Below are 15,703 nucleotides of genomic sequence, written 5' to 3' on the forward strand. Positions count from 1 at the left end.
CAGTGAATGCTGCTCATCCTCCACTGCCTCAGCTCCTACCTGGGCAATCAGGGCCTTGTGCTTCTCCATGAGCTCGTTCAGGTCCTCCTGGTCCTCATCTATGCGTTTCAGGAGGTCGGCTCTCTCATGCTGCAGCTGATACAGCTGCTCGTCCACCTGCAGGAGGACCGATGGGGCTGTTGGTTCAAGCATCCCATGGAGAACACAGCACCACCCAGACCGCAGCATCCTTTGGGGCGTGCTGCCACTAGCCTCACATCCCGTGCTTGCACCAGAAGAGGCAAAGGAAGCTCGTGTGTGTCTGTAGAGGAGGACTATGGGATGTCGTACCCTTACGCATCCATTCAGCCACTCGTGGGCTGTTGTTCCCAAAGAGGTTGGAGGATTTAGTAAATATGCTGATTATTGCCGATGTAGTACAAAATCTGATGTTTGCTATCAAAGACGAGGTCAGGGCCACCATCCCCACCACCGCATCCACATCTCCTCACCAGGGTCTTGTTTCTGTTGAGGGTCTCCAGCTCCACGTGCAAGTTCTCCAGCTCCGAGGCTGCCATCTGCTGGGACCTCTGGGCCTCCGCACACTTCGCTTCGCTTTCTTCCAACTGGGAAAAAAAGGAGGGAGATCATAATTAAAGGAGGTTTTGGTGTCTGCAGAAGCCATGTACTGATTATTCTGTTCCCCTTGCTGCACAGCCACGTCTATTTACACTTTCCTCCCAGAGCATTTTCCCCTGCTAACACTCATGGAAGCTCGACCTTTTAAAATCTGTGCTTCTTTTCAGCCCAGCTGCTCCTGGTTTACAGTGAAAAGGGCTTCTTCCTTGGCAGCTCCTGGCACATGTAACTGCAGATCCTGACACCACCAACCGTCCTGCTGAGCGTTGACATAAGCGCCTTGATCTGCACATCCACCCTCTGCCTTGGCACTGCCGTGGCGAGGTGGAGCTGGCATCATTAATTTGCAAAACTATGTGAATTACATGTAATTCCTGATTAGAGCAATTCATGATTTGGAGTTTGCAAATGGGCTTTTCATGTGGCATAAATTGCATTTGCAAATACATAAGAAATCTCACATTTCTAAATGCTAATTTGCTCTTATTTTTTTATAGCTCAGCCATTAAGATCACAATGATCTTAAGTGAGCTGCAAACATCTGGAAGATCATCATTCCAAAAACTCACACGGCCATGGTAGAGGAGATGATGTAGGCTGTACCTGAACATCCAGTTCTTTCCCTTGCTCGTTTGGGTTTATTTCTCTATGCAAAAGCAAAACCAGACCCCGCCACTTGCTGTTCATCTCCCATGGCTGGTCCTCACTCCCCTGCAGAGGATGCAAAGCTTCCAGGGGCAATGGGAGCCACTGCTCATTACATAGATTCATGGAATTGTTTGGATTGGAATGGACTTCAAAGCCCATCCAGTTCCAACCTCCTCCAATGGGCAGGGACACCTCCCCCTGGATCAGGGTGCTCAAAGCCACATTCAACCCAGCATTGAACACCTCTACCACTGAACAACAAACCATTCTGCAACAATATGATCTTTGGATCTCCAGCTAGTGACCACCAGAAGCTACTCACCATGGGAAATAAAAAGCTTTGGCAGCAGAGCAGCTTGAATCCTGCAAAACTGTTATTTAAAATGATGTGCCTGTGTCCAAACTCAGCCCTTGCTGATGGATTGTCTAGCTGGTCTATTCATCCATCTGCAGAGCCACTCTCACAGCCACACACTCAGGGTTCCCCTTTCTTCCACCAGCTGAAAAATAGCCTTTGTGTTTTGCAGAAAGCTTGGGCAGCTGTTGCCAAAATGGCCTGAGCAATAGCTGCTGGGAAGTGTTAAAGATTCTCAGTCCGACTGGCTGTTCAGTTTATGGCCAAGAGCTTTTCCCTTTTCCACCTGCCCAACTTCAGGCTTCTCCAGAAGGAACCCCATATTCAGCCAGTCCCTGGCACTAATCCTTCCCCTGCCATGATTACACTAAAACTCCACGACTGAATCAGACAGAAACACATCTCCAGGACCTCTTGTTAAATACCAGCTTCCATTTCACTTCATGCAATGGAATTTTCCCACTTTGGGAGAAGATATTGAAATCCCCCCCTGCCTCAAAAAAATGCATAATGTATGAACTTCTGAAGAGCATTAGTTTGCTGTGCTACACCATCTGTTAAATACCTGTGTAAAAATGGATGCTCCAGCCTTATTAAAAAACAATGCTCTACTTCTGGCCATATGGATTTTGATTAACAGAAATGTAGCGTTTTAGTAAACCTTTTATTCTTGTGGAGGTTTGTGGGCTGGTGGGAGGAAGCATTGGCTTTTGAGAAAGTCATCATGAATGCCATTATAAATCATTTACATTTAAAGGGCAGTGTAATCATGAGGCATTTTTAACACAAGCAGAGTCGCAGTGTTGGTAGCACAACAAAAACTCAATATCCCCCATATTAAGGCTTTCTGCTTTCCTTGTCCAAAGCATGAGACAGCTGGGAAAGACCACCCACCGAAGGAGCTGGGATGGTCTGCAAGGCACCACAGCCACGGGCAAGAGAAAGTAACATCCCGCATGAGCCCGCATCCCTGCAGGGATGAGGCTGCTTGGGGCACAAGGAGGTTTTCCTCTAGTGAGATAGGGCTGGATGCCACGGGGACAGACACGCTCGCCAGCATCACTGTGGCTTCCCTGGCTTCTCCTTCTGGTTCAGCATGGGGTGCTGTGACCAGCTCATGGACCTCGTGTCCCACCATGCAGGCACCTTGGGTACCCCACAGTGGGTGTTCACCCTAGAAGACTCTGAGAAAAGACCCTAGGTCGGACACCACGGGTCCTGTTTGCATCCTGCTGGAGAGACAAAGTGCAAAATGTAAGCCATGGATTTGCACAGAGTTGTTTTTTCTTCAGCCAAAGACTTTAGGGGATATTAAGCCCCTGAGGCTGCTGGCCCTGCACTCTCAGGCCTGGCTGCTCGGACCTTTGGATCAGCACGTGGAAGAGGTCACAGTACTGCCCACTTCACGAGTATGAGTGTAGGCACACGTTGGCCATGTTAAACCAAGCTCACCTTCCCCTTCTCCCCTGGTGCAGGTGGGAACAGCTGCTGCTCACAGATGTTATTTATGCAGAACTATTATCTGAATTATATATGGATGTTGTTGGAGTCACTCATGCCTCCCCATTAGTTTGTTTCCAGGGGAAATATACAGTACGGATTAATTACTGAGTGGTTTCAGAGGACCAGCATTATTAGCTCAGCCCTGGGATGCACTTGCACACCCAGCCTGGGGATGGATAGCCTCATGCCACCCCTGTCCCATGTCCCTGCAGGACCTCAACCTCCATCCAGGGCTGAGGCCACCTCTGGCTGGTGGCACAGTGGGCACGAGCGTGGCCCATGCAGACAGCCACTCGCTGTGTCACTCAGTGCTGGTTGCAAACCTGTCGTCTGCACTAAAACCATGGCGAATCCACTGTGATCTCTGCTCCTGCCTTACAGCATCCCTATGGCAACACCTCCCAATCCCAGCGCTGCTGGGGCTCTTTATTAGACAGATAGAAAGGCTGCAGAATAGAAGGTAATTAGCAGGGCTGGGGGGAGAAGGAAAAAAATACTTAGCCACTGTTGGCTTCATTACAGAGAAGTGCTGCTTACAAGGAGACCCTCATCAGCGCAAGAGGCGCTTCTCACCCTGGCCCGGGTGGTGGGATGCTCGCCCTGCGGGGTCACCGCTCACCCCATGCACAAGGAAAACCAGGAGATCATAGAATCACCAGGTTGGAAAAGACCTTTTGGATCACTGAGTCCAACCATTCCTAATCTGCCACTAAACGATGTCCCTGAGCACAAGTATTTCATGCAACTTCCCCTGGGCCGATGTAAAGGGGGATGCTCCAAGGGGCAGGGAGATGCCTGCTCACCCAAAGGCACCTACCTGCTTGCGAAGCCGCTCCAGCTCCTGGATGTCAGCGCTGGGCTCCGCAGGGGCCGCCAACAGCAGCTGGACATCAGCGAGAAGAGCACGCGTCCGCCGCAGGTCCCGCCGCAGCCGCTTCTCCACATCAAAGTCGCGGTGGCCAATCTGGGGAGGGGAGAGGGGGTGTCTTGAATGCTACTGCCCCACAGAAATGCTGTCTGACCATTCCATCCCACCCCAAGGCACTCCCCACAAAATTTGGGAATAGGGGATTATTTTGGTCATGCTGAAGTCATGATGCAGGAAGATATTAAATATCTATGAGTAGATAGCACAGTTTTCTCTTTTTATCCAATAAAACTAATTTAATAGTTAAATAAAAGGGAGAAAATGAATTACATAAACATCAAAACTAGCAGATTTCTCCAAAATGCCACATTTTTTCCCCACTAGAAATCTTTTCTTCTGAAAACATCAGCCCACTCCTAGTTTCCATCCGCAGTGAGCACCCCTGCGGCCAGAGGGACAGCCCGGATGCAGATCTGGGGACAAAAGCAGGCACTGTGGGTCCCCAGAGGCATACAGCCCTGTCGTCACCTACACCGGGCACTGTCACCCCCTGGGAAACTACCCTGGCTGAGGGGTAGGACCAGAGAAGGGCAGAGCCAGAAGATGTGGGTCCAGCATCTGTGCCGAGAGCCAGCACAGAAAATGCAAAAGAGTGAGGAAGGCAGGAGAGATTCAGCCCAAAGGAGAAAGAGAGGAAAAACTCTGATGAGAAAGGCTTCATTAGGAGTTATTTACACATCTCTAACAAAAGGCATCTGGAGTCCCCATCAGCCGCAGAGGGACGTAACCGATGCTGCCGCCTTCTGTGGGGGAGGCAGTGATCTCATGTACGTGGAAACCCAGCAGTGCTGGTGGAAAACAACTGCTGGGGGTTTTGGAGGCTCATCCCCACGCAGTTCAGTGCCACCGCATCGCTCTGAAGCCTTTTAAAGAAGGGAAGTAGGAAGCACCTTAAAAAAACCGAAACCCTCTATGCTTTCCCCCCTGAAGCTGAGAGCAACCATGGTTACAAGGATAAAAGAATTAGAAAAACACCAAATAAACAGTGATGTGGTTTCAGTGCTGGATTTCAGATCATATGAAGTACAAGAGCATTTTCCATTTAGTCTGCTCTCCACAGCTCTTCTTGGTTTGAACTCATCCTCCTGTTTTCTGTTCACTGGCTAAAATTAATTGTGCGGATGTGACCTTGTAACCTGGTTTAGAGCTGGCTGGCATTTGCTGGAACCAGAAATCGTTGGCATCTCCATTTCCTTAATTAGTTTCCTGGATTGGCTTTTTTTTTTCCCCCTGTTTTTTAATAAACTGCTCTGAAGCACCCTGGCCACTGTAAATCAGACAGCATTTATAACCACACTGCAGAGAAGCAGCTCTGTTATTATCCCTCCCATCACTACAGACTCTATCTTGGATGCCATTCAGCAGCATTTTCCTGTAGTTCAGGGTCCGCCTGCTGCCACAAAGGATGGATTTTGTGTCGTAAGTGGAAGCAGCAGGTACATCCGCTGTCTCCTACCATTGCAGACCAGTGTTTTTTGAGTTACAAAGCCTGGACTTCATTTAACAGCTGCCTCCAAGGCTCCAGCTGTATCTCACCCACAGTATAGCAATACCCACTATGCCACCTTCCCTTCCCCTCTCAGCAGGGGCTGGTGCTGCCTGGGCAGTTCTTAGGGACAGTCTCAGCCTTTCCTCAAGAGCCCCCCTGGCTTTTTCCAGCTCCTGCTGCTTCCTCATCCATCTTTGTTCTCCTCCACCGAACAAGAGGGACGTGTTGGATGGAGAGGTAGTTATAGTAAAATCTTGCTTTTATACAGCAAGGTTTATTCTGCCAGTTCCCAAAATGTTTTATAAGCTCGGAGCTGGGGGGTTATTATAGATAAGCCTCATCAGAGCATGTTGTGCCTACTTGAAATATGCCCACCATTCCAGTGTTGCACAGCTCCCACATTCATCCCATTTAATGAACACATGCAATTGCCAGGGCCAGTGAAATGCTGAAATCCAGCCAGCTTGTGCTGGAGAACATGTTTAATTACTGTAACTCCAGACACTCAGCTCCTCTTCTACACGTGCGAGGTGAGTTGCAATGTGAGGAGGGCTGTGCAAAGGCACAACCCCAGCCTTGCTGAGCTCCAGGGTGCCCTGGGGTGCAGCATCACCAGGAGGCAATTCTGAACACACTGGGCTGATACCGTTCCTCTGATACCCTCAGCCCCGGCAGCACCGTAGCACCAGGGCAGGGCAAGGTGGGACCTCATTTAGCAACCAGAGCTCCTTCAGCAGGAGCTGGTACAGGAGACAGCCACCAGGCCTGGCTGCTCAGCGATGCTAAGTGATGCCCAGGCTGATAAACACTGTTGAATGATGCTGCATTCAGTCCTTCGCCTTCTAATTTAATAGGGAGCAGCTGTGTGTGCTTTTCCCATTAGGTGCACTTCAATCACTGCCACAGACATATTAAAGAGTGAAAAAGGATGTGTTCAACAAATGTGTCTGGGACAGGATTCCTCTGCAAAGTGTGGAATCTGATAAAGTGCTTTTCTGGGCAGTTGGATGTGTTCCAGCATTAGTACTGAGTAGTCTGGCTCTCATGAAAATCCCAGCAAGAAGTGGATGCCTCCCCCCTGCTTGGATAACCCTCCTGGAGAAAAGCGCACCATTCCTGTCTGTGGGTCCTTGGTGGGACCGGTTGTCTCCTTGATGATGCCTGCTGTCTCCAAACCCCCCTGGCGCCTGGTGCCTGCTGCGGCACACGCTGCTGCTCTGACAGGCGGTGTTGGGAAGAGGTGAGGGCTGGAAGGCATCACAGCCAGCTGCGCACGTGTGAACAACCAGGCTGTTGCCCCCCCCGCCCCATGCATTCACACTCCCTCTCACATTTTGAGGCAGGGCACAGCTATCCAAGTGGCTTGGCCGGCTGGGAGGGAGCAGCAAGGAGAGCAGACACTGCTTCTCCCACCCCACAGCCCTGCTGGGCTGGCCCTGTGATGAACCCTGTCCTCTTACCTGCTCACACAGGGTGCCGATGAGCCCTTCCAGGTCCTGCTTCTCATGCAGTACCTTCTGCTTCTCCTCGTACTCCTGTTCCAGCTGCATCTCCAGCTGCCGGAGCTGTGTGTATAGGAGACAACCCCAGCCATGCTCAGAGCCTGGCCACCCTTTCCCAAAGCCTCACACCCTGGCAAGGCACAGCCACCACCACGGTGAGGATCTGGGTAGCTGGGCAGCCCCTGGGAGAGGGTGTGCACCAAAGGCTCCCATCACTGCAGCCGGTGCTGGGGACCAGGACTGGGCAAGAAGTCCCAAAGAGACATCCCTGCAGTTCTGGAGCAGTAACACAGGGCCTTCAGTGGAGGTAGAAGAGGACTTGGCTCTAATCCCTCCAGGTTTCCTCAAGGCATCCCATGACCACAAGCCAGGAAGACAGTGCTCTTCTTGCTCTGGCTCCTCACCAGCGAGAAGGTGGCATTGGCCTCACAAGGCAGGCTGTGCTATAAAAATAGGTTTTGTGCTGCTCCTGGGAGCAAAGGGAGCCTCAGAGCCATCACTGAGTGCAGGAGCCTGCATCCCTCTGCCTTTGCCCTTGCTCAAGCATTGCCATCCTGCAGGGCTGCAGCAACAGCAAGTGCTTTGCAGAAGAGGACTGGATCCGAGGCAGCATTGCAGAGCTGTGAAATGTCCAGCAGGTCCAGCTGGTGGTGGTGGTGGAAACATGTTAAATGTTAAAAAATCAAGGCAGCCCATTCCACAGCCTGTTCCTCCCCTCGGAAGCAGCTGCCTGGCTGTGCCTGCAGGAGCAGACGTGCCAGGCTGAGACCCTGGCGCAGCTCCCCGGTGCCTTCCCTGTCCCAACCGCCTCCTGCACCCACAGCTGCTGCTCAGAAACAGGGTTTAAAAAGGGAACTGGAGCAGGCTGCTAAATACCGGCTGCTCTCCAGAGTGTCTCTGCCATTTACTCATTTGGAAAATAACACTCAGGCCAGGCAGGGGGAGGGAGAGAAAGGATGCACGACACCCTGAGAAAGGATGAGTGCCACCTTTCAAGGCACTGCATCTCCTTTAGAAATGCGGGCAGCACCTTGCTGTGTGCACAGGGCAATGAAACAGAGACGGGCAGGGAGAACCCCGAGAGGAGCCCTGAGCAATGTGTCCTTGCGACCACCTGGGAGCTTCAGCAAAGGCTGGTGGAGAGGGGCAGAGAGCAGCGCTGAGCTGTTGCTGCACCATCCAGCAGATGGGGAGCACTGCAGGAAGGCTTTGCGGTGGGAAATGGCAGCACCTGCAGCCGGTGCAGCCCCCGAGCAGCCACCCCAGTACACAGAACCTTATGGCTCAGGATACAACTGCCTGCTGACAGGAGCAGGAGGAGCAGAGATTGCCTCGTTTGCCCTCCTATTTGTCCTGCCTTCCTAAAATAGCACATGCAAAGCCCCACCGACTGCTTCATTAAGCCTAAGCAATGTTAATTCACTATCGACAGCCAGGTACGCCCCAGGGCTAATGGGAACTGGCTGCTACCATGCAGCCCCGCATAAAACACCCTGGTGATTTCAGAGAAATTGGAATTCGTGTTTGTATGCCACCGATCTCACAGCCTTGTTGTAAGGGTGTTTTCTATTCATATCATCAAACACAGAGCCCTGGTTGTCTGGAGCTGGTGCCCTTGGTACGACACTGGTGTTACTGCGAGCACCATGTCCTTGTGCTTCATTGCACAAGGCTCTCCCCAGTGTCCCCAGTAGCTGGTCCAGCACAGCAGGGACTCATGGCTGACCCAGGCGTGCACCACAGGGCTGTGATGGGGCTGGCAGTGGAGAGGAAAACCCCAGGAATTGCTCCTCTCTGCATTGTGGACAAGGGGAGCTCAGGGGGAGCACCCAGCATTATGCCCCCACTCCCCAACACCAACCTACCCTCTTCTGGCAAGACTGCCTCACGTCCTCAAGCTCCTCATCCTTGTCCTCCAGCTCTTTCTGGTGAATCTGCTTCATCCGCTCTATCTCCAGCTCTAGCCTCTGATGGAGCTAAAAGATGAAAGCACAGCGGTTGCACATCACACTGGGAGGAGGAGGATGGTGTTGGTGCAGGCTTGTCGTGCCCATGTAGGGGTGAACATCCCCAGGGTACCCCAGGTAGGGGCTGCATTACCTGCTCCAGGTGATCGACAGCGGATGTTTGCCGCTCCAGCTCTTTCCGCTGCTCAGCAGCACTGGCCTCCAGGTCCCAAAGCTGCTTCTTGAGCGCAGGCGCAGTGCGGGCATCCAGGGCACTGGGGGTGCTGAGCTCCTGCACCCGGCTGGTCAGCATCGTCACCCGCTGTGCCAGACTGGCCACCTCCGCCTCCTTCTGCTGCTCAGCGGGGGCAAAGCAACGAGTCAGCTGAGCCTCAAACACAGGGAGAAGCCTTGCACATGCACTTTGCTCTTAAAACCCAGACTCTTTCCAACAGCATCACCAGAAATGCCCCCTTACCTGCACCAAGAGCCCCATCCCCACCATGACCCCTGAGGAACCCTTTCCCTCTTGGTTTGGGATACTCACTCCTGACCTCACTGCCTTCTCCCCATGGGCTGTCCCCCACGTGGGTTCCCTGCATCCCAAACTGCCTGAGGTGGTCGGCAGCTGCCTCACAGCTTTCCCTGCACCCCAGCCTGCCATGCCCTTGCCATTGTGGGGATTACGGTGGGTACCCAGTGCGGCATCGTCGCGCCGGGGCACAGACCTGTGGCTTCTTGCAGATGAGATTGTGAGTAGACAAGAAGAAAAGCACAAGTGTCTTCAATCAGAGTGAAGATGGGCCCAATTAAGTAAACCATGGGGTGGGCATCGCTTGTAAAAAGTGATCACCTTTCTTCTGGCAGAGGACAGTATCATTTAAATTCATCAGACACACCCTAGAACTGCACTAAGAGAAACTGGAATCAAGTTGCTGGGTTTGTGCCTGATTGCTTCTGCTATAACTGCAAAGATAATGGCTTCCCAAGAGCTGCTCTCAAATCTGGATATAATGCAACGGAGTTGGATGTTTTCCTCTTACCTCCAAGCTCTGCTGAAGTTTGCCCATCTCCCACCGGATGCTGGTGTTCTCCTGTGCCACTTTTTCCCGGAGGCTCTTCTCAAAGGCAGACTCCCCCAGGGCCTGGGCCAACTGCAGGTCAAATCTGAAGGAAGAAACACATGGCACCTCTACTGAGCGGGGCTGCGCGGTGGCACGGCTGCCTCCTGGCCAGGGGAGCTGCTCCGCACAGGCAGGGAGGCAGCCTCAGCTGGCAGCAAGCAGCTTCTCCTGCCACTGGACTGCGTGAGTGCTTTAAAGAGGACAAAATCTCCCCGGTCTGTTGTCTGCAAAGTGTTGCTATCATTTGGTGAATCTCTAATTACTCCACACAAGTGCCAGCCACGGGAAGCAGATGGTGTGGGGGAGCAGTGATGTGCACACGGGCAGTGACCAGGATGAAAGCGCAAAAACCTGCTGCAGTTGGCTGCTCCAGACCCAAACTATCCCAAAATACAGGGCGGCAGCCCCATGCTTCCCATCACCGTGGGCAGCTCTGTCCCTAGGGCCAGCCAGGACTTCACCACACCAAGGGTTTTGTTTCTGCTCAAGAAGTGTTGCTGCTTCAGAGCAATAATCCTCAGAGCTTCTCAGCATCTCTGGGTCAGAGCAAGCACAGCCCTCAGTCAGTGACTCAGCACAGGCACGCAGGGAATACCAGTGATAAGGGGTAAATTAAAAGAAACTATAAGCAATGGGTGATTTCCATGTTTTTTGTGCCTAGTTGGTCTTGGCATGCTATTTTTGGGCAGAAAACCTATTTCCTTTGTGGGTACCAAGAGAGAGCATCCATAAAACACTGGGTTCATTTCTTAGGCACAGGGCTCCTCTTCACCGCACTGGGTGCCTGGTTTGCTAGCAGTGTTCCCAGCGTGGGCACAACCATGATGCCACCGAGTGCTGCATTGGGAGTGATTTCTCTTATGGAAGCGTGTTTCAGTCACACAGCAATGGGATGTAAAAATAACCTCCTGGCTTGGAGTAACCTCCAGCAGTTGAAGTGGATGAAAATAGCAACCCTTCCAGGAATTCCCCACTCAAAGCCAGGCAGCGACCTCGCTGCACCTGAGCTTTGCGCTGCAGCAAAGCGATGCGCATCCCTGTCCCCTGCCCTCCCGCTGAACAGCCCCAGCTCTCTCAGGCTCTTCCATCAGCCTTACTTCTTCTGCCTCTTCTCCAGTTCATGGCTGCGGCTCTGCTGGCTCTCAGCAAGCACCCGCGCATCCTCCAGCTCACAGGCCAGCCGCCTGCACTGCCGCCGCAGCTGCTGGGATACCTTCTTGGCTGTCTCGCATGCTGCCTGCACCTCGCTGAGCTGTGGGCAGAGGAGGAGGTGAGTGGCAGAGGGACCCCACAGCCCACACAGCCCACAGCTACTTCCCACCCAGGGCTCAGCCCTGCTCTGGCACCAAGGGCTGGTTCACCTTTTGCCAGACAAGGATAAATTTAGATGCCCTGATCCTCAAGACTCCAGGCATGCTCCTGTGCCCTCCTGCTGAGTCAGAAAAGCTGCCCCAGGGGCAGATGCTTGATCCCATTTCTCCGTAAGAAAGCAATGCCTGGATCGAAGGAGCGGGATCCCCTCAAGGATTTGCATCGTGTTTAGGGCAGAGACGTTCAGAGCTTTCACCAGCCAGAGAATGGAGTCATCAAGCAATGACTTTAAATAAGCAAAATCTCGCATTAATGGAGCCTGTAATTTCAAACTAACTATCTGAAAGCAAATGGGCTGGTTTGCGTTACCCAAGCTCTTAAGAGAGGGTTGCTTTTCTTATTACTTTTTAATGTTCCATGAACAAAATTCATTTCTTTATTGTATCCTTATGGGAACTGACCTGACTCCCAGACACTGCTCAGGGAAGGACACTGGCTTTTTCCCTCCTCATGGGAAAGCTCGGGAGCTGCCAGCTCTTTACATCAGCAACTCTTTGCGCTACAGATGGTGGGAGCACAAGTCCAGTATCCAAAAGCCAGACCAACATCAAGACCCACCGCTGATGTTCCGGTGCAAAGGCAACATTTTAAGCTTTAAATGTAGCTCAAACTAGCAGAAAACAGCTGTTTTCCCCTGCTCAGCAAGAGTATCGGCAGCAAACAACTGCATTTCTAAGCCTGAGCCTTATGAAGCTTTGCCTGCCCCGGGAGCGAGGAGAAGACAACTCCAGCAGTAGCTCAACTCCTTGGTGTGACCCCTCCATGCACCCAGGACCAGCAGTGCTTGCCTTTTGCTCGAGCCCCGTCCTGGTGCCCAGCTCGGACGCCAGCCGCTCCTCCAGCTGTGCCAGCCGCTTCTGCAGGAAGGTGATCTCCATCTGCGCGCAGTCAAACCGCACTTGCCACTCATCCTCTGCAAATGGAGAGACCCAAAGACGCTGCGTGGGTGCTCAGGCCTGACCAGCCGTGCTAGGGTTGGGTGGACGAAAGGACTACAACACCGTGGCTCCCATAGGGCACAAATGCCAGCACTGAGCTCTTAGGGCACAGCTCTGCCTTGTGCATCCAAGGCTGCCCTGGCTCACATAGCACACATATCCCTGTCTTAGGCAAAGTACACATGCTCATTCCATTCTATCCCATCCCATCCCATCCCACACCACCTGTATCTCAGCAGCCTCCAAACCATGCTTCAAGCACATTTTGAGCCACCAAGGGTGCTGGGCAGTGTCAGCAAGTGCCAGCAGCGCCCTTAGGCAGAATCCCTGCCTACATTCGTGCAAGAGCCGGAGCTGTGTGCGACCAACCCATCGCTGCCAGATCCTGCCAGATGAGCAATGCAGGATGGTGGGGTGCCAAAATCACACTGGGGTGGCCACAGGGTGGAGGAGCAGAGCTGGCTGTGGGGCCAAGCCTCCGCCCACTGCAAGAGGCTTTGCTGCCCCACTGGGGTGGCTGTGCTGGATGTCTAAAGCATGCATTGCTCCTAAAGGGATGCCCCTACCTCCTCCAGAGCCACTTATCTTCATCTCACGCAACTGAACCAGCTGCTGGGCCTCTTCCAGCTGCTTTTCCACTGAGTCCAGTTTCTTCTGCACCTGGTCGTGTTTGCTCTGCAGAAGGAAGGGAGGGAGCAGCTCTACCTGGCTCCAGGGTTCAGCAAGGTTGCATCAAAGGTGCAGCATCACCACTAGTATGAGCCGATGGCTCGGGGCTCTCCTACCTGCAGCTCCTGCAGCTCACGGGCACACCGTAGCCTCTCTGCCCGCTCCCCATCCAGGAACTGGCAGGTGACATCACCCTTGTACCGCTCATCTGACAGCTCTGTCGTCAAGTCGATGATCTGGGGGAGCAACACAGAGTCAGGCTGGGCATCACCGTACATGCCAGCCTGGGGTTCCCCAACCAGCCCGCATCAACCCAAGTATCCTGACTGCTCTCATTTGGCAGCTGCCTGTGCTTAGGGGATGTGATGAGTGCACACCATCACTGACCAATGTCACCAGTGTGAATGCAGGTTCCCATGGGCAGTGCCCAGCATAGAGCAAGCGCTGCTGAGCCTGTGGCTGCACCCCTGTGGCAAGGGAGCTGCCCATGATGACCACACAGCCAGCACCAGCAACGCCTTGCACTGCCTGCATTTTATTCTGCATAATTCTAGCTGATTAGCATCAAGTTCCATTTAAAATAAGCAGCAGATGAACGAAGGGGGAAATTATTAATCTGGAGAATTAATTCCACTTCCCCCAAGGCAGAGGTGAAGAAGGTCCATCCTGCTCAGCCAGACAAGAGAGGGGCTGCAGAAGCAGCAGGGCCACGCAGGCTTCCAATGCTCCTTTACCCCTCTCTGACAGCATTTGAAGGCACTTCACATTTTACAAGCTTACTACACAAGCTCTTCAGGGGCTCCAAGAAGTTTAACTCGGGCAGTAAAACTCAACATGTTTCCTCCCCCTGGGGAGCCAGCATTTTTCTAGGTCTTTCCTGAAGCATTAGCCTCACACAGCAGTCCAGTCTCCGGAGTGTGATTTCATTTTCAACAGAGAGCTTAAGAAAAATCATCTTTAGATGCTTCCCAGTGGCTCCCTGGCCCTCAAGGCTGTTGGTACCATTAACGAGAGCTGCAGGGTTACACCCAACCACAGCTCAGCCACCCCTCGCGAGTGGCAAACGGTGCAGCACAGCGAGCTGGGTAAACCCAGTGTATTTATAGCAAACTTGGGAGCTCCTTCTCCTCCCTTGCTTAAAAAAAAAACAGCTGCCATCGCGCAGGAGTCTGTGTATCAGAGAGGGGGATTGCGCACAAGACCCGCAGCCAGCTGGGGATGCACATGGTCTCCAAAGTGCCTCCACACTGCCTGCCGAGCAGCTGCCACCTCCAGAGCACCATGCATGGTGGGGCAATGCTCAGAGCCGGAGGATGGGCAGGACACTTCTCCTGCTTGCCTCCTCTTCAGTATTAGCATTTAACAAAGTCATTTCTGTTGTCTGCAGAGATCTGCAAGCCTGGGAGTGTAATGAGAACGTGATACATCTGTATGTAATTTCCCATCCTAATTATACCCCTTTTGTCAGCACAACAGATGACATTCATGCTGTTTTCCAGCCTTGTGCGCCACACCGGTGGCAGCAGGAGATGATGACTGTCCTTGCTGAAGGGGGACATGAGGCTTTCCCTGGGGACACCCCCAGGAATGGCCTATTCCCAGCGCATCTGGACTGTTCTCTGAGTGCAGACCTCGGGAGGATTCGTCTCTCAGGCAGGCAGGTTCCCACCCAGCAGGGACCCTACAGTGATGCTGGCCTTGGGCACTGCATCCAGGCACCGCGGTGCACAGAGAACACCTCTGGCTGTGGTTACTCTGCCACTAGTTCAGCATTCCCCCCTGTCCAACCCTCTGTTGATCCCGGCTCCTCCTGCTGCGGTATAATTAGTGCTCATATTTAACCCAAGATGACTTAATTTCCAACTCAACCAAGCAGGGATGGGGCAGGGGCTTTTTTTTTTTTAGGTGCTACCTTGCTTTCCATGTTTTCTGCCGTCTGCCTGAGCTCGCTGCATGCCTGCTCGGATTTTTCCAGCTTTCTTCTCAGCGCTGCCAGCTCCTCCTAGGGAAGATTGCAAAAAAACACACATGGAGAGCTCCAGCATTCTCAATTTATTTATAAAAAAAAAAAAAAATCTTGTTTTCCGTTAAAAATAAGTCGGAGAGACATATCTACCTTATTAATAGAATTTACCAAGCAACTTTGAAGGCTGCTCACTGCAAATTGCCAGGACTACAGCTCCTGACATGAATTTCATCGGAGGGAACGTCAGCTTTGGTGTGCGTACAGAGCATATTTTAAACCTCAAAAGCCTGGGATGAGGAGCCAAACATCTGAATTTTGCTCATGGAGCATTCCTGGGGCCCTGGCAGGTTATCACAGAGCGGCTGCAAAGGCACATTGTTTTCTGTGATTCTTTTTCAGGCAGCCTGGCTGTAACGGCAGAAAGAGCTGCTCTGTGCAGCCTTGTCCTGCTTTGATGTTCAACACTGAGCAGAAGCAGAACGTGCAGAGTTGTGATAAAAACAGAGGTTAACGGTTGATGGGGCCTGATGGATCCCAAGTGGGTTTGGAGAAAGAAACAGAGGCTTGGGCAGCTTTTATTTCATCTGAACCAGCCTGAAAACCTCTTGTTGAAACCTTACTAAGGTAAGAGGAGGAGCGGGATGTC

General features: G+C 52.4%; 1 protein-coding gene across 1 annotated transcript in view; it reads right to left on the bottom strand.

The window, feature by feature from the left end:
• MYO18B (myosin XVIIIB) overlaps nucleotides 1–15,703 on the bottom strand; it is a 75,158-nt gene that overhangs the window by 25,952 nt on the left and 33,503 nt on the right. The window contains 12 exon segments of the mRNA XM_054082683.1: nucleotides 40–156; nucleotides 492–605; nucleotides 3,942–4,088; nucleotides 7,002–7,106; nucleotides 8,909–9,019; nucleotides 9,144–9,344; nucleotides 10,033–10,156; nucleotides 11,211–11,365; nucleotides 12,273–12,397; nucleotides 12,989–13,097; nucleotides 13,208–13,327; nucleotides 15,004–15,093. Coding sequence (XP_053938658.1) covers nucleotides 40–156; nucleotides 492–605; nucleotides 3,942–4,088; nucleotides 7,002–7,106; nucleotides 8,909–9,019; nucleotides 9,144–9,344; nucleotides 10,033–10,156; nucleotides 11,211–11,365; nucleotides 12,273–12,397; nucleotides 12,989–13,097; nucleotides 13,208–13,327; nucleotides 15,004–15,093 — 1,518 coding nt within the window.

This window comes from Cuculus canorus, chromosome 17 (assembly GCF_017976375.1).
Source record: "Cuculus canorus isolate bCucCan1 chromosome 17, bCucCan1.pri, whole genome shotgun sequence".
NCBI lineage: Eukaryota > Metazoa > Chordata > Aves > Cuculiformes > Cuculidae > Cuculus > Cuculus canorus.